This window comes from Pleurodeles waltl, chromosome 3_1 (assembly GCF_031143425.1).
Source record: "Pleurodeles waltl isolate 20211129_DDA chromosome 3_1, aPleWal1.hap1.20221129, whole genome shotgun sequence".
Classification (NCBI taxonomy): Eukaryota; Metazoa; Chordata; class Amphibia; order Caudata; family Salamandridae; genus Pleurodeles; species Pleurodeles waltl.
The window spans coordinates 410270660-410292385 of NC_090440.1; the positions used below are offsets into that span (position 1 = coordinate 410270660).

A 21726-nucleotide genomic window follows, 5' to 3' on the forward strand; every position below is an offset into this window, starting at 1 on the left:
CTGTTCGTGGCATTAGTCGCTGCAGATTCACATGTGCCCTCCCGCCTCCCCGGGAAGCCTGTAGCCGTTTAGAAGTAAATCTTAAATCTTAAACATTTGTACATTTGTAAATAATTATTATAAACTTTTTATGTACATACGTATTCACTCCATTGCATGGGCACTATTTATAGCAAACAACTCCAGCCTCACCCTCTGCGGGGAAAACAATCTAAGATGGAGTCGACGCCCATGCGCAATGGAGCCGAAGAGGGAGGAGTCCTTCGGTCCCGTGACCAAAAAAGACTTCTTCGAAGAAAAACAACTTGTAATACTCCGAGCCCAACACCAGGCAGCGGACTGTGCTCAACATGTGAATCTGCAGCGACTAATGCCACGAACAGATGTACACTGGGTAAGGGACATTTTCATTACTGTTTTCCTTCACATTGTTTACTCCTTCTTATTTAGAAGCTCCAGCTAATTCCAGCACCTTTTGTTCCGGTCTTCTCCCTACACCTCTGTTGGATATGAAGTTGCACTTCTACATCTTCGCTGTTGGAATTCCGTCTTCTAGTAGCTTCTGGACCTGCTGCACTAAACACCAATGCTGGTTTATTCAACAAAAGATGGCATTCCCTAAGACTTTTGTTGGAGATCACTTATGCAGTGTGTTGGCAAATCCTAGATATCCTGCACTGTCGAAACCAAAATTGCAAGATTGCGGAGAAAGTGTGATGTGTTTACCTCATTCGGGTCAACCACTATGGATAATGAAGATATGACCCCTTTTAAGTTGGTACTGAAGTGGAGAGGGGAATTAAAAAAGATACCCTCGGTCTCAAGATGCATACCTAAATATTGTCATGAATCTGCAGAATAAAAGGCGTCTGCATTTTTCACAAGACATGCTTTTTTCACCTTTCAACCCACAAGGGTGAATTTCTTTCCTTTGTGCACAGTTAGAAATTCCAGGGCCTTGAAATTAGAAGTTGTGGTTGTGTACATAACAAGTCATAAAGTAACTTTTTTTTTAATACACTGAATGCATGAACATGTGTGTGCTTCTCTCTCTAAAAGCACAATGGCCACATAGAAAATGTATTGATTTTCCCTACTGATAAAAGAGCAACAATTAGAGGCCTGTCGCGATCCAGTCTACTACACTTTCTCAGAGTTTTTTGTAGTATAGGCCTCTCAATCCAGGTGAAGAACAGTTGTGTACATTGCTCGTGGTCTCTGCTAGATAAGACTTCAATACTATGGGCACTAGAATACTTTTCCCGAACCCTGCCAAGGGTCTTTTCAGTAGATGTGTGATTAAAAGTAATTTACAGGTCCGTTTAGTTGGTGATCAGCTGTTAGCGAACAAAGAACTGATCAACTTAATGCCAGCGTTTTTACAGTAAATTTCCTTTCACTTCTTAAAGCCTTTGTAGTCTCCAAGTTGTTCTCTCAGCATCTAAGCTGGAAAAGTTCCTTGCACTGTTTGTTCCTTCCTAGACAACAGAGACACATTTTGAGATTGCAGTGAACAGCAGGGCAATGCTGCTATGATTTTTATCCCAACAGACTGAGATGCACTTCCCAAGTATTTGAGACGTTGCTGTTGGAAATAAAAGCAAACACAGTAGGCCGAATACATTTGTGTTCAGCACAGCAAAGTCGCAATTATTTTTATTGCACATTGTAGGAAAGTACCCTCTTTCTTGGCATGGTTACCCCCATTTTCGGCCTGTTGTCAGTATGTTTTACTGTGTTTGACTGTGTCTACTGGATTCCTGCTAAGACCCCAGTAGTTTTACTCTCTCCTCTAAATTGTACCTTTTTCTTCCCACAATTGGCATACTGCCCCACCCCACCCCATGTTAGTCCCTAGTATATGGTACCCAGGTACCCCAAGCCTCTGGTTTGCTTTGAAGGGCACATTTGGTGCCCTACGTGCATAAGCCAGTCCACGCTGGTTCAGGGATCCCCTGTCCCTGTTCTAGCGCAAAACAAGGTCACCAATCTCCCTTTCAGGGCTATTTAGGGTCTCTCGGGTGAGTCCTCTGATTCGGCTTGCAGGTTCCAGCAGGACTCCTCTCCAACATCTGCTTCGACTTCTGGCCCCCAGGACTGTGACTGGAACCTCCAGGACCCGACGAGCTGCTTCCAAGAAGAAAGGACTCTTCAGCAACATTGTTTCCAGGTCTCCTGCCAGCTTTGCAACAGTTCCCTCGCCGTGCATCCTCAGAAGACTGCAGCTCTTCAGCCTGCACAAGAGGAATCTCCCTTGGAGTGAAGGAGTAACTCCCCTGCAACCACAGGCACCTACAACAAGCGATGACTGGCTGCGTGGATCCCCTCTCCTGCTGAGCTGCGTGGATCTTGCATCACAGGTGGTGGCCTGGAGTAGTCCTCTTGGTCTTCTCTGCCACCTGTCCAACCTTGGTGGAGGTAAGTCTTGGCCTTCCCATGCAGGACAGTACCCCGTGCACCGCATCTCCTGCAGCTGCCAAGGCTTGTTTGCATCTCCTCCAAGGGATCTTCAGGCGACGTGTAGCTCCAGCCCCCAGCACTCCATCCTGCAAAGCACAGCCTCCTGCATGGTTCTCCTGCAGCATGGGATCCTCTTTTGTAGTGCTGTGTAGGCCTCTTCTGGGACTTCTGTGTCCCCGTCCTGTGGGACTCCTGTGGGTGCTGTCTCTGCAGACTCTATGCGATGCTGAGGGTCCCCTGTGACTCCCCCTCCGGGGTTGAGTCCTCCTGGGCCTTGCTGGTCCCTGGCAGCACCTCTTTTCCACTAACCGCAAGTTTGCCTTTGCCAAGGCTTGTTCCTGGAAATCCTGCACCAACACCCATCTGCAATCTTCATTCTGGCGTGGGACATCTGCATCCATCAGGAACTCTTCTCTGGCTCCTGGGCTGCAGTGCTGAGCTGTTCTTCAGTATCATCAATCAACTCCTGCATCCACAGCGGGGTGGGTAGTTTCTCCTACTCCTCCTGGACTTCACTGTGACTCTTGGACTTGGTCCCCTCTCTCCACAGGTCTTCTTTCTTCAGGAATCCACCGCTGGTTTTCTTGCAGTCTTCTCTGGGTGTCTTTTTCTTCTTTTCCTCCTTTTGGGTAGTTTGGGGAAAATCCTGTGTTTTACTCCTGCATTGCTGGTCGCTGGGGGCTACTGTGTTACTTACCTCTGTAGTTTTCTTGTACTCCCAGCTCCCTTCTACACATTTTACTTACCTAGGTGGGGGTACCTTGTTCGCATTCCATTTTTTAGTATATGGTTTGTGCTCCCCCTAGGGTCACTATTGGTTATTGCTAGTTGCACTGTTTTCTAACCTTTTCTGTGCCTATTTCCGATTGCTAGTGTATATATTTAGTGTATTATTTACCTCCTAAGGGAAGGTCACCTATCTAATATTTTGTGGTTATATGTGCCACAAATAAAGTACCTTTATTTTTGTACAACTGAGTGTTTTCTTTCACGTGTGTAAGTGCTGTGTGACCACAGTGGTATTGGATGAGCTTTGCATGTCTCCTAGATAAGCCTTGGCTGCTCATCCACAGCTACCTCCAGAGAGCCTGGCTTCTAGATACTGCCTACACTTCACTAAGAGGGGATACCTGGACTTGGTACACTATGTAAGTACCATAGTACCCACCACACACCAGGCCAGCTTCCTACACGCATGGAGATGTTCTTGCACAGAATTAGGATTTGTATCAAGATTACCACCATGTTTTTCCATTCTTTGTTGCCCAGTGACATTGTTATTATCCCTGATTCTCCCACCTGCGTCGTTCTTCCATGTAACACTACTCCATTGAGTTTCTTCATTTTCTTTTCTCTGAGCCGCTTGATCATGTACAGTTCGAATTTGGTTTGTAGCTTGATTTGCACTCTGCAATTCACAAGCTTGTCACAAGAAAAATATTGCATAAAAGGTACATCTTGTAAGACGGCAACAGTTGTCCAGGAGAAAATATGGCAAAACATTGCAGAAAAAACAAGTGAAAGTCTTTCCTTAATGTTAATAAGGATGATGCTAGGAGTAGGTGCAATAATTGTTAAACGAATGCCGAATGCAAATGTTTAGGGTTTGACAGAGTACCCAATTGAATTAGTTGTTTTTGCTAACAATTTTTTTTTTTTAAACTGTTAGATGATTGTAAAACAAACTTTTTCTGTATTTAGTTTGTATATATTGTGAATGAACAAGCTATAAATTCACCTTGACAGAGCTACCAGGAACAATTGGAAATGTTTGTAGTGTAATTCCAGACAACCACATTCCCCTAGCCTCATACAGGTGTTTCAGTTGTTCTTGTTTTTAGTTAACTTCTACAGCACAGGCCTTGCATTTGGGAGCTGGTGAAATAAAATAAACAGAATAAATTTGCTAAGAACACTTGCAGCTACAGCTGCTGCTTTAAGAAGGGGCAACATTCATTGTAGCTACAGCCAGGGTTCTGCTGTCAGGACTACATGACTGAACCTAAATGTAAATGTAGGCCGGTCGAGAAGGGGTTTGTTTTGCAGGTAGCTCCCATCTTCACCCAATATCTCTGTACCTCCCTGAGATTTGGAAGATCTTCACAAGGGTATTTGTTATTCCTGATAAGAAAGCAAAGACGAGAAGTGAGTTAGGCTTTTACTCCAGGAAATTTATGGTCCCCAGTAGAGGGAAGGAAATCTACATCCTCTTTGAAATATTAGATTCCTGGACAAATATTTGAAGGATGATTCAAAATAGTCTTGTTGTGGCGATCATAAGTTCAACTGGTGAATGTTTTGTTATTTTAAAATGGTGCTAAACATCTCTGCAGCAAATGTTCCAGCAGTTCACATCATCAGAGGTAAAATAGCAGACTCCGTCAGTAGATATCTTTAATACTTCCAATAATTGATCAGTTAATTAAGGTGTACCTAGCAACCAACACTTTCCATTTATGATACAAGTGTTTAATCTGCTTGTTTGCAACCAATGAAAACACAAGATTCAGAAGTTTTCTGAATCTTCCAAGTTTTCACCCAAAGCCTCCCATCCACAAAACGTTGTTTCACCTCTGCCCGTGATTTTCAAATCTCATACTATTGAATAAAATCTAGATATGGTTCTCATTATGTGAACTTGGGGCACATCTAACTTATCCATGCACCACATGTGATGCTTACCACATTCATGATAAGGATGGCAGAGTCTGCAGCCTATTTGTTTTTTGAGCATTGCAAAATGGTGTGTTGTAACTTGAAGAAAAATAGTAAAAAAGCACTCAGCCTTTGGCCTCGTGGTTTGTAAATGTCACCAGAACCCATTGCATAAACAACACAGTGGAGAACGCCACTGTGTAGTTATACTTTTGTCCGAATTTAAATAGCTTTTTTTCTTGCTAATAACTGGCACCATTTGACGACTCATCATGAAACTTTCCATTAAAAAATGTATCCATCTCAGCCCCATCCTGAACAGTTTGGGGGCGATCCGACAAATGGGAGGTTGAGAAAGGTGGGGGAATGACGGGGCTGGGAAGCAATGGAGGAAGAACAGGATCAACAAATTACAACAAATTTGGCAGAAAGTTAGAACTTTACTCAGAAAGTGTACTTTTTGTGGTTTTGTGTAAATGAATCCAGCAGTTTTTGAGAAATTTGCATTTAAGGAGTTGCCCGGGAGTGGACTTGAGTCCCTTAATGCCATCAGTTTTAAAAATAAGGGCCTTTGATTGGCTAAGCAAGCTTTTTGTTACGTCTGTCCTTTTCTATCATCCAACCTTCTGCGAACTGTAAGATCTAATTAACTGGCCATAATTTGAAGACTAATTTTGCAGCTGCCATGACCAGACACGGAGACTCTGTTCCTGTGTCCTGAACAAGTGTAAAAAACAAACAAACTTATGAGTGGGCAGGGTACAGACACCTGGGCATTCATGCCCTCCCTCATTGTCCTGGAGCTAAAAAATATTTTTAAGAATTGACACCATGGCTACTGTGTTGCTCCCGCAGGGGCTCAGCACAGCCCTCCCATGTGGTACATGGGTGAAGTTTGCACAGTTCTGCAGTACCACAGAAGTGTCCTTTGATTAAGGTACTGAGAGGAAACTTACTTGGGGAAGATGTGAGTTGGGAGTCTGTAGGGGTTAGATTCCTGCTAGGAATTGGGCCCGGGGCTTGGCCAGAGGTCAGGCCCTGTGGCTAACCCACCGCTGCTCATGACCAAAAGCTGTGCTCAATGGGGGAATTGGGGGAATATAATCAATAACCCCAGAAATTATTAGGTTTGGTAACATGATCTTAAACTTCTGCTAAAAAAAATAGAAATTCACTGAGAAAAACAAGAGTTAAAGTGACCTAGTTGTGTGCTGCAATAATACAGAACTAACGTTTAAAAAACAAAAAATACACTCAATTTCACCAGCTGTAGCTTAATGAGCTAACCATAACTTGCGCCCCACCATACACTGCTTCTGACCTCACGTATTACATCAGACATAACATATTAAATTATATTGATGGCATCACTGATAACATCATCCAAGATACTTTTCATCAAATAGTTACATAAACATCTTGATCATTTGAAAAAGCAAAGTACATTGTAAGGGTCCATAAACATTCAGCATAGATTAACTTTATGTAAATGTTTGAAATAGAAACAGTGTAGTACTAGAAACAGTCTGATTCAGTATGGTAAAATTTAAATGGTGCACCCTTTAGCCATGTTTTAAGTGCAAACAGTACTTCATTTAAACAAGGAAGAAACTGAGTGCAACTAGCGTGAGTTGCAGATGTACATTTTGACTAGGTTGTGGGTTAATTCAAAGGTCTGTTGCCAAAATATATGCAAAAAACGAAAGCTTCTCCGTACAGTACGTTATTCACACATGGATTTCTGTGCACATACTAACATTAAAGAATTCTCATGTAGTGCTATCAACAATTTCTATAAAAACTTTATAAAGTGTAGATATTTATTTCCACACATTCAGTGAAAATTCTGAGATATTATTACATTGTTGTGGAATGTATAATCTATAGATGACTCCCTTACAGATGGGTAAAGTCGCAGTATGATTGTAACTATTGTTCATTTCCATTCTGCTCATTTCAGGCATACGTGTATGGCACACATGCTACGGAGGGTTGTTCTTGGGACTTTGTTGTGCATTCTTTGTGTTGGCTCATGTATAGATGTCAAATCGTTCACTTAAAATTCTGTGTCAGATGAGGTTTTTAACAGGCACATCTCATTAAGGTATATCATGGCCAAGCACTGTTTTTGAACAGTATTCAAGGTTTAATAAGTTGCTGAACTCAATAATGTCTACAGGGCCAATATGTTTCGTATGTGCATTAATGCTACTTAAAAAAGAGCATAATATCTACTTATTATGAGTGATGCCACAGGTCTGCTTCATGTTCTGCTTGTTGTGAAACTTTACACCCATTAGTACTGCATAAATGATGGAGAATTGGGGTTATATGTACTTCAGCGTGAAAAGCTTATAGCAAACTGTCTTTTCTGTTGGATGATGTCATCAGTGGTGCAAATTGAGATGCCGTCAGAGATGTCCTCCCCTGCATCCATAGACGGAGAGGGTTGTGGCGTGGATCATGTGTATAAAGCGCACAAAAGTTACCTCAGTTCCTTTTTTCTGCACCTCAACAGGCACTGGATCAAGAGCCGTTGGGAAGTCTCTAACCATATTTTTTTTTTAATGTTTGTAATTTTTCGAAGATATGCGTACTAAATGGGCATACAGATTCCTTGTGTTGTTTGAGGGGGGAGGGGGGTGGATAACAATGCCAGGCCGTGTTCTCTGTGTCAGTTGACGCACCCCAAGGCCGTACTTGAAAGATAGGCAAAATTGATGGCTACTTCTATGAAGGCAAAGTCTTCCTCTGCGTTATTTTTTTCTCATTCCAAATACTATTCAGCACACCGCAAAAAGTACAAGCAGATAAGCAGGCTGCCTCTTTCTAAGTTTGAAAAGAAGAGGAAACGATCAACGGAGTAGTCTATTGTTAACTGTTTGAATCCAACTGCAGTACTGGAGCACTTGCCCTTTGTAAGGAAAAGCTCAGAGATCTAAGCTATTCAAGGGAGCGTGTTAGCTCTTTTTGTCACGAGTGACGACGCGCCATCTCTGGTCAGTATTTATCCTATCCCCAGAACACTGCAAGACAGAGCTTTCAGCTTCTGCCCCCTTTTGGCCAATTTCAGCTTGGTTTCAGAGCTGGATGCAGGTTATCTATCACAACGGTTAAGACTATGTATCTGCCACCACTTATTCCTGTTTTGGCACCAAAGTCTTTAGTGTCAGCCACGACGGTGCAAAAAATACCTACCATACACTTGTTGGAATAGGCTAAGACCAAGACTGAGGAATACTAAACAGTAAATTCAATTTCCTGATAGACTGCCTGACTAGAAGCAGTCCTTTAAGCAGGTAGAAGAATAGTTGAGGTCAGATTTGAACCAAATGCCATTAGTTTGATACATGGAAGATGATGACAGTAAGCAGGAAAATCTTCTGCCACCTTGGGGCTCAAATTCTTGTTTACTATTATATTTTCAAGGTCTTAGTGGGCTTGCACATCACTGGATAATGCTATTCAGACTCTGGAGGATTTTCTTTCAGCTGAGCATACCTAATTTTCAGCAATGCTGTGTAAGGAATCTGAAATATTTTAATTACGGTGCAAACTGCTGAGGCAAAAACCAAATTTGAGATACTCTTGGGTAAGCAACCCAGTGAATGGTTTAATGAAGAATTGGTAAAGTAGTCCTCTATGGAATGGGTTCCTCAAATGACACTTGCAGTGTCTATATTGGCTTCATGAAAACATAAACTGGCATTGTCAAATATTTCATATGTAAGCTTTCATCCTACACCAGAAAGTTTGATAGCTAAGCCATGTTCAGCTGATGGCTGAGCAAGATTCTCTTTGTATCTCCAGGTGTCTGGATGAATTGTCTCACTCTGCTCGCTTACCAGATGATGACGTGCAGTCTTCTACTGAATTATACAATGATGACATGGATGCTTTGAAACATGTAATGTTTTGGGCCTTGATTCTGTGGGAACACTCTACCTTTCTACGTGCTTTGCTATTATCTTACAGAGACATCTGTGGATGAGAACCACTGGTTTCTATGAGAATGCTCATTTTCCGCTACTGAACATGCTATGATGGACCTTGTCTTTTTGATAAAAAGGCAGATAATTTATGGAATGGGTGAAACAAAGTAAAGCTTTAGCAAGCGCTTTGGGCTTACCATCGATGTCATAGTCTGTACAGAAAATATAGGGGCTGCAGCCATTCTTTTGGGTGTCAACATATACTTATTTTAGTATTACAGCAATCACAAGCACAACCAATTCCTTTGAAACATTGTAGAGGGTAAATTTCAAGCAGAGGAACACAACCACAGCATTCTGTTTCTTCAGCAGTTGTTCAGGGTCCTACAAAGCAAATTTGACTCCTCACCCGGCACCATAAGTCACCAGTTGGTTGCCACTCAAATGGCAGGAGATTACTTAAGATCAATGGGTTCTCCAGTTGATACAGAACAGCTACTCGTGTCCCTTTGGCAAGAAATCTCTGATGGTACCGCCGTCTCCTTAACCCTACATAGACATCTTAATGAAAGAAGTTGTGTCTCATTTGCATAAGGTACGGTGGGGTTGGTTCCCCCTGCTCAGAGTGGACTAATGTGTTACTCTAGGTTTTCCTTGTTCCCAAACAAGAAAGGAAGATTGAGAGTATCCTAGACCTAGAAACTAGAACCCATTTCTCAAGAAGCAGAAATTCTAAAGCAATACCCTTCCCAATATTTTTTGATGTTCACCGTAACAAGACTGGCTAGTTTTGCTGGAGCTTCCAGGTGCTCATTTTCATATAACATTACTTCCTCCACGTTGTTGGAGGAGCCCTCCATTTTCAATTCAATGTTTTTTCCATTCGGCCTCAGGTCTGCTCAGAGGTTTCACAAAAGTGTTGGCAGCAGTGCCAGCTCATCTTCACAGACTGTCTATATACATGTACCTATGCTTAGACACATTTTCGCCAGGCTGTCAAGGGGCCTTTGAAGTATACCATCACTCTTTTGCATGATCTGGGATTCTCCCTCAATTTAGAACAATTTCTCCTGATTCCAGCTCAAAATTGTCTTTGTTCTAATCTGCCGTATCTGAATTTGACTATGGTAAAGGATGCCTCCATACTCGGACAGGTTGACATACAATGCTTGGAGGTACGTGGAGGAGCCCAAGATGCATATCAGCCAACTCGAACATCAAGCAAAAACACTTGCTCTGAGGGCCTTCAACACGTCAAGCACAAATAAATACAAATCCTGACAAACATGCATGTGCTTTGACTTGTCTGAACAAACAAGGTGCCCGTTTTCTTCCTCTGTGTGAAGAAGCCACAGATCTTTGGTATTGGGCAGATGACAGACAAATTAGCCCTTCAGTAGCTCATCTGGCAGGGAAATCGGGCTGCAGATTTCTTTGATTCGTCTCCTCCCCAGGAACCACGACTAGAATCTTCATCAGTAAGTTATAGATCAGATTTTCACTTGCTGAGGTGTTTCACCAATACACCGCTTTTGCAGTGTTGCACAATAAAAAGTTTCAACCATTTTGCTATAAATCCCTCTAGAATGGTCCCTGGGTGAAACTTTCAGCGATCATTGGTCAAACGCATTCCAGCTAGTTCTGCTGATTCAGAGTTATCTTCAAGGTCAAACTTCAAAAAGCCAAAGAGCTACTGATAATCTCGGATTAAGCAAGGAAATCCTGATTTTCTAAACAAACAAGTGCTCTAATGTTGGATGCATCCTCTCATATCTAATATCTCAGGACAGTCAATGAGTACACCCTTATTTGAAGTCTCTCAAGCTAGGTGTGAATCTTGAAAGGCTAACTTTAGCTAAGTTCTTCTTAGCCCTTTAATTAATTGACATTTTGCTTGCAGGTAAGTGGTTTTTCTACCAGGGCTAGTTATTCTAGTAGGTTGATCTTTGCTTCATGGTGTAAGAGCAGGGCTTTATATCCTTTGTAAAGAGATTTTATTACTTTGCAATTCACCTTACACTTTGTGAAGAGAGGTTAAAAATTAGATCAGGCAAAGGTTATTTTCAGCTTGTTTTTTGTTCCTGACCAATGACCCTTATTTAAAGTCCCCCACAACGCCAGACCTAAATACCTCAAGCAAAGACTCCACTTCTACACGCCCACTAGGCAACTCTGCTCCACCGACCTCGCCCTCTCTGCTGTCCCACGAATCCGGAAGTCCACAGCTGGAGGAAGGTCCTTTTCCCACCATCCCGCCAAGACCTGGAACTCCCTTCCTATCCACCTCAGAAAATCTACCACTCTATCACAATTCAGAAAGGACCTCAAAACTTGGCTCTTCACCTGATCTGCCTCTGACCTTCACTTACTGCCCCACCCCCAGCGCCTTGAGACACTAACGGGTGAATAGTGGCGCTCTACAAATACTTGATTGATTGATTGTACGTTTTTTAAAGGGATTGCAAAATATTTTTCCACTTTTTATTTTCAGGTAGCGAGACCTCAACTTAGTTAGGACTTATCTTCTCATCCAACCATTGAGCACCTTCATCCATGAGATTTCAAATGTCTTTCTTGGAAAACACCTTTTCTCTTTTCATTCGCTTCTTCTACATAGATTAGGGAGCTTCAAACCTTATTAGCCACGCCTCTGTTTACTGTGTTCTCCAAAAAAGAAGTGACTGTGAGTATGACACCTTCATTTTTACCTAATAGCGCTTCTGATTTTAACATATCCCAGGACATTTATTTGCCTTCTTTCTTTCTGCATCCTTCAAAGGAGGAAGAAGATTTGCAACATCCCGAGCCACAGAGTAATTTATATTCATAAGTTTAAAACATTCAGGCATGGTAATAACATACTTGTTTGTGATTTATTTGGTGCTTGGAAGCATAAAGCAGTTAGAAAACACATTATATTCATATATTTTCTATGACAACATATTGTTATTGTGAGATCATTTTGTTTTAGGGGCTAGTTTTGCTGGTTCTTGAATTTTGCTCATTGAGGCCCTGCTCTGCAGGCTCTAGTGAATGTCTGAAGAACCGTAAACCATGGCAAAATTGACTAAATCCTAATTGACCTACTTAAGTTTCCAGGAGTAGGGAAATACACCAATGAAAAGGAAAAGTTAAATGTCACCTGTGTACTACAGCAAAAGTTGTGTCACACAGTAGATTGACATTTTAAGCCTGGCTCATACCTACCTGTGCTGTCTGACTCCTGCAGTTTTTAAACCTTCAGGCAAATATTAAATAAATCACTGTTGAGTAGGCATTGCAACCTACAAAATAGGTTGTCTAGTAAAGTGGTACATGCAAGAATTTAATGTTGGCTTGTACCTGCAATGACTAGCCCCCAAAGCTATTTTCACTGAAAAAGGCTGTTGCTGTCCTATTTCAAAAACAAAGTTCAGAATAAAATCATGCCTCTGCTATCTCTGGTTTGGGACAAGCTATGACAACGATTCAAACATAATGTTTAATGTGTATTACAATCCAATTCAGTGGTGAAGTGGAGTTTGAATAAATATTCAGGAAAAGTGACTTTTAAAAATGTAGACTTTGATTGCCTGAACTAGCAGTGGGCTAATTAGCAGTAGCCTACCAGGAGCTTGCCTGTCAGTGCTTCCTCTTAGCGAGGTATCAAAATAGTTCCCAGAGAAGAAATAATGTATTGGGCTTTTTGGCACGAAGACTGGGGTGCGAGGTAGGTGATACATATCAACTCAGGAAGGGCATATGGGGAGGGTTAAAGGACTTTATTGACTTCTAAGGGACCAGGATGAGACCTGCTCATTTATCAGTAAGTGTAAAGGGAAGCCAGGGTAAGAGAAGCCTTTTGTCCCCTGGGTTCTGTAGTTCCAGTTGAGCACTAGCCCAGTGGTAGGGTGAACTGGTCCCAGAACCAGTTTGGTGTAGCTGAAGAGAAGGGGCCTGCTCCTTTGCCTAAACACACCTCTGGCTGGTTCACACATCTCCTCTAACGGCAGAAAGCTGTGCCATCATAGATTTAACTTAGAACAGTGGACTGTGGGATAGTTTGTATTAAGGCAAACAGGATATGCTGCAAAAGTAGGAAGGTTTGCCCTTGTGAACTTTTTCCTGTTTGGTTATGGAGTGTTCAGGTGTCCCCCACCCACTGGCCACTAAACCCATCACCAACTCATACGCACCGCCAAAAGAGATCACTACAAGACACGCCTTGACAACAACTCTCAAAACAGCAAAGAACTCTTCACCATCATTAACAAACTTGCCAAACCCAAAGCCAGCAACATAGACCCCTCACACATACAGGCCCTATGTGACGCCCTCTCCAACCAATTCCACCACAAAATACTGGACATCCACAACAGCTTCATACCACACACACCCACCGCACACACCCCTCACTCACACAACCCTACCCCCACTCATGACCCCCCACCACACCCACCACCTGGACCCCCACCACACATGAAGAAACCGAAAAAACCATGAACTCCATCCACTCCGGATCCCCCTCTGACCCCTGTCCACATTGCATATACAACAAAGCCAGCCCAACCATCACCCCCATACTCCGCGACATAATCAATTCCTCTTTCGACTCCGCCACCTACCCAGACCCCTGGAAGCACGCGTAAATCACCACTCTCCTTAAAAAAAAAAAATATTAAAAAGCTGACCCGGAGATCCTCTCCAACTATCACCCCATCTCCCTCCTCCCTTTCCCCGCCAAGGTTGCCAAGAAACTAGTCAACGCCCGCCTATCCCACTTCCTCGAAGCAAACAACACTCTTGACTCCTCACAATCTGGGACCGCAAGAACCACAGCACGGAAACCGCCCTCATCGCATGCACTGACGACATCAGGACCAAAGTCGACCAAGGCGAGACCGCCGCACTCATACTCCTAGACCTCTCCGCAGCCTTTGACACCGTCTGCCACCACACACTCTTCACACGCCTCCACAACATAGGAATTTGCCACAAAGCCTTAGACTGGCTCACCTCCTTCCTCACCGACCGGACCCAGAGAGTCCGCCTCCCACCTTTTCACTCCACCACTTCCAAGATCATCTGCGGAGTCCCCCAAGGGTCCTCCCTCAGTCCCATACTCTTCAACATCTACATGATCCCCCTAGCCAACTTCCTCCAAACACACGGAATCACTATCCTCTCCTACGCAAATGACACCCAACTCATCCCCGCCCTCACCCGCAACCCCACCACCGCCAAAACCAAACTACACACTGCCCTCCTCGACACCGCCAACTGGATGACTACTAACCACCTCAAGCTTAACTCCAACAAAAGCGAGATCATCATCTTCGGCCCCAACAAAACCACATGGGACGACTTCTGGTGGCCCACCGCCCTAGGCCCCGCACCCACCCCCGCAAACCACGCACACAACCTCTGCATCATCCTAGACCCCTCCCTCTCCATGACACAGCAAATCAATGCCCTAACCTCATCCTGCTTTCACACACTCCGCACTCTAAAAAAATCCTTCAGATGGATTCCCCCAGAGACCAGAAAGACAGTCACCCAGGCATTCATCAGCAGCAGACTAGACTACGGTAACGCCCTCTACGCCGGCACCACACTCAAACGCAAACTCCAGAGAACCCAGATCACAGCCGCACGCCTCGTCCTTGGCCTCCCCCGCCACAAACATATATCTCACCACACCTCAAATCCCTTCACTGGCTCCCCATAGACAAGAGAATCACATTCAAGATCCTCATCCACGCTCACAATTCCCTCCACAACACCGGCCCAACCTACCTCAACGAAAGAGTGAACTTCCACACTCCCACACGCAACCACCAATCAGCCGACCTCGCCCTAGCCACAGTCCCCTGCATCCAACGCACCACCACAGGAGGCAGGTCCTTCTCCTACCTTGCCCCCAAAACCTGGAACTCCCTCCCCACCAACCTTCGCAAAACCAAAGACCTCCTGCTCTTCAGAAAGAGCCTCAAGACAGGGCTGTTCGAACAGTGACCCTCCCTGCCCTCCTTTTTCACCCCCCCCCCCCCCCCCCAGCACCTTGAGACCCTCACGGGTGAGTAGCGCGCTTTATACATTTTTTTGATTGATTGATTGACCCACTGGCCACTAAATCCAGCAAAAGTAGCAGCGCATCCACAGTTCATAAGAACTCTCTCTTGGCCTGTGGAATAACAGAGTAGGACTATACCTGCTGCTTGAAACCTGTGTGGAGGCCTGAAAGGCTGGACCTGTTCTCTTGTACCTAGGCCAAAGAAGTGTACTCCAAGGGTCAGTTAGCTGGCCTCCTGTGTAGCTTCAGGGATATAGCAAGCTGCAAAATGTCTGTTCCTGAAGGGCCCAGCTGACCAGTAGCATGGACCCTGTGGTAACCTCCACTGCATTCAGTCCTGGACCTTAGGTGCTGTTCCTGAGGTCCTGAGAACTTTCGAAGTGACCAAGAGGAGCTGCTCCCAAAACTCTGAAAAGGTCACACTGAACTTTTTGGACTTCCAAGACCTCCGGTGTGTCAGCTGGACCTTGTGGCGTACGTGTCTGATTTTGAAAGGATTTTGTTGGATACAGCTTATGGCTAACCACGCTGGAGGATTTTGAGCTCTATTGGAAAAAAAAGTCTTAAGGTATAAATCTTGACTGGACAAAGGCACAAAAAATTATCTGCCTGACACAAGGATTTCAGCAGCTGCAACATTTGAAATTTTTCATGATCCTGTCTTTTTCTGACAGAACCAACATCTTCAGCTGGACTTCGCCCAAAGGCTAATGGCTTTGAGTAAACTTTGGCAGACACAGCCTGCAACCTTGTCCCAGTAGAGGATTTTGACTGGACAACCTGCTTGGTATATACTGATTGAAATGGCACCAAGGTCCTAGTCAACCATAACTACTCATTGAAGCGTTACGTTTTTTCTTGGTGCTTTTTAACCTGAATCTATAAATATTCATATCGCTGGTTACCCTAATTGGATTTTTTTACTTTTGGTTTCATTTTGCTCCTTAAATGTTTCTCTATATTTAGAAATAGGTTGTGGGATATTTTCCTTTTTATTAATTGTTTTGTTATCACTAAATTCTGTACACATTGTCCTCAGTTAAGCCTGTCTACCAAGGCTTAAGTTATTGAAACTGATTCACCCTGATAAGTTTGTGGTTTTATTCCATTTGGTGGATTCACATCCACCCCATTGAAGATCCCACTTTCTTGGAGCTTCCGGTCCCAATCTACAAGTTGTACTACAGCCCCCTCTACTCTTTTACATGTTGTTCCGATTTAGGACATATGTAATGCAGTGACTTTGTTTTCTGAAAAATACTGCATTACGTCAAAAAAATAGCATTCTTATTTTGGAAGAGTAGTCCATGGTGAGTGAACCGCTCGACACTCCACTGTGAAGGTGCTTTGGGGAGAGAGGGGTTCACATAAGGAATCTGCAGAAGCAAATATTCACTGGAAGATTGCTTATCTTTGGCAGTGTGCTTTCTGATTGATAATAGAGCTTCCACGTGTTCCTTACGACTAACCCTCCACCCCCCGCCTGAGAGTTTTTAACATCTTTGATATCTTTTTTTCAATTTGTTTTGACTTGATCTGTGATACTTAACGCCTCTGTAGGGACTCTCAAAGCATGGATTGAACTGACATCACCAAGCTTATATTCAGTGATCCCCATCACTTTTAGTTCTTCCTTGTGACCCCAGCCGGATGTCATTAGGTGACACCTAGCACCAGTGAAGAAGAACTACTTCAAAATGTCCATGTTCACTCTAGCACCCAGAGCAGTTGTTCACTTACGGAATTCTGCTGGAGTTCTGATATCCATCAGAAAGGACATTAACAAAGCAAAGCACTTTTTATTCTACTTACTCCATGTTAATTTAACAGTAACAGTCATACGAGTATGAGAGAATCTGCTTTCCCGTCAACTTCATGTTATGTGTATGCTGTTATGCTTCAATAAATCCAATGTAAACACAATAGCAATATGCCTTTAAAAAATGTAATTGAACCTAACATTAATTTTCAAAACGGTGAAGTGAATGCTCTTAGCTAAGTAGTGCTGGAATCTTCTTTAACAGTTCCCTTTCTCTCCCCTTCATTAGGAAGACAGACTGCCATCATCAGAGTCTGCGCTGATTTTACACCGGAAAGGATTTGATTGTGGTCTTGAAGCCAAGAATTTAGGTTTTAACTGCACCACAAGCCAAGGACAGGTAATCATAATGCAATGGTATCTCAGTCACATCTGTATGGTAATTTAAGTCACCGACGTTTGATAGAACTGTATTAGATTTACATTAGCAGCAATATTCTGTCTCCATAATGCTCTGAACGCTACAATAAGAAAGTGTGAGAACTTTGTTTGCACATATCAGGTGAATGTATGCAAATTGTGTCCCTGCATCTCCAATGTTCAAAACGGTACTTTTAATAAATTTTTTGCATAACGTTAATATGAAGTGCAGTGCTTTTTACTGGTCAGTATTACTTTCCTCTGTTGCTTTCCTTTTTTAGGTCGAGCGTGCAAGTGCTCTGGCCTGTTGTAATCTATCTGTGGGCTTTTAACCACACCCACCGCATGTCCATCAAATTCACTCGTTCATGGGCTTGCCTTTCAAAAATCCTCTGTTATCATTGGTAAATGTTTTACTTTTGAACCTCCTTGGAGCAGTTTGGTTACTGCCTTGGCCATCGACCCTGTTAATTGGATAATTGCTTGTTTGCCCTTAAGTTTGACTGCAAGTGAACTTTTTTCTCTTTTTATGTCTCTTCTTCGTACTCACAGTAATGGCGGCTGTGGCCCTTTGAATTGGCTTTCTTATGTCTTCTGTTTTACTTTTACTTTTCAATTTATATGGCAAGAAAAGTCCAGTGAGGAAGAATAGCTTTAACTCAAGCAAACGCAAGACCCATTGCATTGCAAATGCTTGTCATTAGTATGTAAACATAAAATGCATGTGTTCATTTTTAAGACGCCACTGGGAACCCAAAAAAACTGAAACCTGAGAACAGAAACCATGGGAAGATATAAGGGCTCTTCCTGTGTCTTTCTTTTCATTACCAGCAATTCTCTTTCTCTCCCACCTCCTAGACTCTGCACAAGCGTAAAATAATTATCAAAAATATTTTCCTTTCACATTACAAAGAATACAAATTGGTAAATGTAATGTGGGGCTGTTAAAAAAAAAAAAAAAACGACTTGCCAGGTGATCGTTACCAGAAAAATTATTTCAAAGAACTATTGCAGCGTGCGATGGCTTCCATTCTAATTGATTAGTGGCTTTAGTTTTCAAATACTGAAGTGTTTTGCCATACATATTTGAGTCCTGTATTCTTTTTCGCACAGCTTAACATCGCAAGTCTGTTCCAGGCCCTAGACGTGGTGTCATTGCAGCCCACCTCCCTGACTCTGATGTACCCGCTGGCACCGCTGTCTAACGGCAGCATTCCGGCTCTGCACCTGGAGCCGATGGAGATCGCCACCTTCCGCATCCGTTTCGGCTAACCGTGCTTAAAACCAAAGGGACGGATCTCACCCTGGAGCGTTGAATGTGTGATGACTCACCCGAGCTCATGTTCGATTTGGCGCCTACCAGCTCTTTGCAAGCAGTGCTTTCAGAGACGGAAGAATGAAGAAGTGGCCTCTAACAACTCTGGGGGATCTCTTCCCTCCTCTGCTTTTTAACAACTTTGAACACAGCTCTGCGAATTAATATATATATTTTGTTGGTTCATGAAAATGTTTATTTATTTATTTTATGTCTTATTTGAATTGAATTATTGTCAAACAGATTTCCGATTCGTACTTTCTGAAGTTTGCTTCTATCAACACCCCAGTGGGGATATGCAAAGATCGGCTTTATGGGAAGGATTTTAGTTAATTCATCTAGATGGAGAAATCTGAATTTCACAAACATGGATCAGGAGCTGTAACCTGATGCTGCAATGTTCTCAAGTTAGCCTGTCAGCCTGTTATCAACCCCCTGCCACATCATTGTAGGCAGCTACAGATCCTTCAAGGAGTCTTTTTAATGAACTTCACGAGAGTTGCTGTGATAACTGGAGTTGCTGTAATAAGTGTATTACCAGCAGTATGCAGGACGTTGCTTGCACTACAGACAAGGCTACTAGATTGACCATGCTAATTCGATAAATTTGTCTTTAAAGGTCCTACAGAAATGTGCGTCATTGGGGTGTGAAGTGCTGCGAAATCATTACAACTCAGTGTTCTTGGTGGGCTAATCCCCACTTGTACAAACGCTCATTCATAGCGGTTTGACTTTGCATGTATTTCTTGTCGTTCTTATTACTGTTGGTGTGCTGTCCTAAACATGTTGCCCCGGCAGCAACAGAACCCGGAGATGTGTACTGTTTCTACAAATGTCGTCGTCTTCGATTCGAACTGGATTGTTTATTGTTGCAAAAGGACAAAAAATGCAGTTTTATATTTCAAATCGTATCTTTTTTGTACAATTGTGTGGTTGATTGTTATGACGACATAGTTAAGTATATTCCCAATGCAAAGCACTCCCTTCACATGCCAAAATTTCCTTTGATGTTGTAGCGCCACTTATTTTGCAGTATTTAAATTAGAACAGCTTAGGGAGGACACCGTGTTATTGTTCACAGCATAAACATACATCTAATGTGATTTCTGCTAGGATACATATTGATTGCTAATCAAGTTTAGACAAGAAGCCAACGGAGCTCATTCTTTAACATTCATCATTGATGACTGTATCTGTGCATTTCATATCCATAATACCACATCATGCATTCAGACAGAGAAATTCAGTGGCAGGATGTCATTTTAATATAGAAATAGTGAATGTTTTGCCATTTCTGTACATGGAGGGTGTTTCAAGACCCATTGTTTGGTGTCATTGATAGAAGATTTATACAGTTCGGCACCACTGGATCCTATGATGTCTTTATGTATAGTTTGTGCACATGATGCACAAAAGCACTTTATGGGTGCCAGCATAAAGTTCCATGGAGCCATAGGATGATCAAAGTCACACACGTTGAGAGAATCACACTTTAGGGAAACCTTACTTGCTAATTTGTCTCTGTTGAACGCCTGATCACTTTTTTGGTGCATTTTTTAATACAGTGTGTATATTTTAAAGTTGTGATTTATTCTGCAATCGATCCATAACATACCAGACCGGTTGCATATGTTGTTAATGCCACTAATGTTATTGTTCTGCATCATTTTACAAGTTGTTTCTTGACTACAACTTGGACTCTCCCTTTAAGCTTACCATGGAGGCAGGGATGGTGACCCATGATTGAATGAACTTTTGTTCACTGAGTGTGCCACAGTGTATTTGGTTTTGGCTAGAGATGGGTTATTGAACATTGCAAAACTGAGTTATATCCAGAATAGCAGGACACTTCATATCATTCTCCCTGGAGAAAAATAAGCTAAATTCCCATAGTTGCTGGAACTACCTCCCTTTAATACACTACCCACCTTTCCTTCCCAACCCCATATTGTGGATTTGACTCCACAACAAGAGGCTGAGCTGTACGTAAGGCAGATAACTGTAGCAGGCGAAGTAATACAGGTAATATCAACATCTACAGTGTTTTCCTTCTGGTAGAAATACCCCACATTTGTCACATGTTTGTGTATGGTTTTATTTATAAAAAAAAAAAATGAATGCTATCATCCTAGAGGATCAAAGTCCTATTCTAATCAGCCAGCGTCAGTGGAGACTGTCGGAAGCAAAGACAGCCCTTTCTTGACAGCTGTTACTGATCGTCAGTCTATCTGGTCCCCATGTAATCATCACTCACGGCTACATCAGTCTTTGGCCGATTATCATTTCAACCCATCGCCTGGCTCGAGCTGATTTATTGAAAATGATGGCCACTCTTAATATAAGCTACAGCAAAGTCCACCTAGAATAATATGTTTGTTGGGAAAAACACTGCCAAGGGGAGTGGTTAGTCATACACTGGTTTCAAATAATTTGTAACTGAACATTTTGTAAAAAATAAATAAATAAAATTATTTTGAAAGTGATTTTCTCAAACGCAGTTCTTTTTATAAATGCATACTATTTGCTTCAATTCTTAACATGGATACGATATTACAAATTCAGCTAATAGTAAAGTTTGACGCATATTTTTCCAGCTCTTTATTTGTATTGTGTTATATTTTATAAATGTGATACGTGGCTCACAAACACATATACTCAACATGAAGAGTATAAAAAGACAGTAAGGGAAAAGGGCACTAATACTGAAGAGACCAAAATATATCGGATGGTTGGGTTAAGTGTAACTAACCAGAAACGAAAAAATAGAGAAGGCATAACTTTATCAGATATTGCATTAATTGCTTATATTTCCGATTATTGTAGTTGAAGAGAGGTGGAACATAAGGTAACTGAAAACAAGTTCACTAAAAGGATACACTCAAATTGCCTGAGATGTGTCCATTATCTACTTGCTGTACTGTAAATTCCAGTCTGATTTTAAGCATATCCACAATATGTATTTTGTGAGCTGACTGTACTTGAAATGTGTTTCAGTGGAGAATATATGCTAGCTTTTCTGAATTGCTTATTGGATTTTATTATTCTATGAGTGGCAATTTAGAGATGTTGGTAAGACAAGATTTCAATAATTTGATATAATTCAGAAAAGACTAACGGTGTGCGTAATCCCCCT

The 21726-nt window shown here is 42.4% G+C and overlaps 1 protein-coding gene across 3 annotated transcripts in view; it reads left to right on the forward strand.

Moving 5' to 3' along the window:
- The window catches only part of MAN2A2 (mannosidase alpha class 2A member 2), a 492369-nt gene extending 471293 nt beyond the window's left edge, over positions 1 to 21076 (forward strand). For all 3 annotated transcript variants that reach the window (XM_069222645.1, XM_069222646.1, XM_069222644.1), the window contains exons 23-24: positions 17148 to 17258; positions 18392 to 21076. In XM_069222645.1, the coding sequence (XP_069078746.1) occupies positions 17148 to 17258; positions 18392 to 18550 (270 nt within the window). In that variant the 3' untranslated portion in view covers positions 18551 to 21076. The remainder of the gene's footprint in view (positions 1 to 17147; positions 17259 to 18391) is intronic.
- Positions 21077 to 21726: the final 650 nt, after the last annotated feature.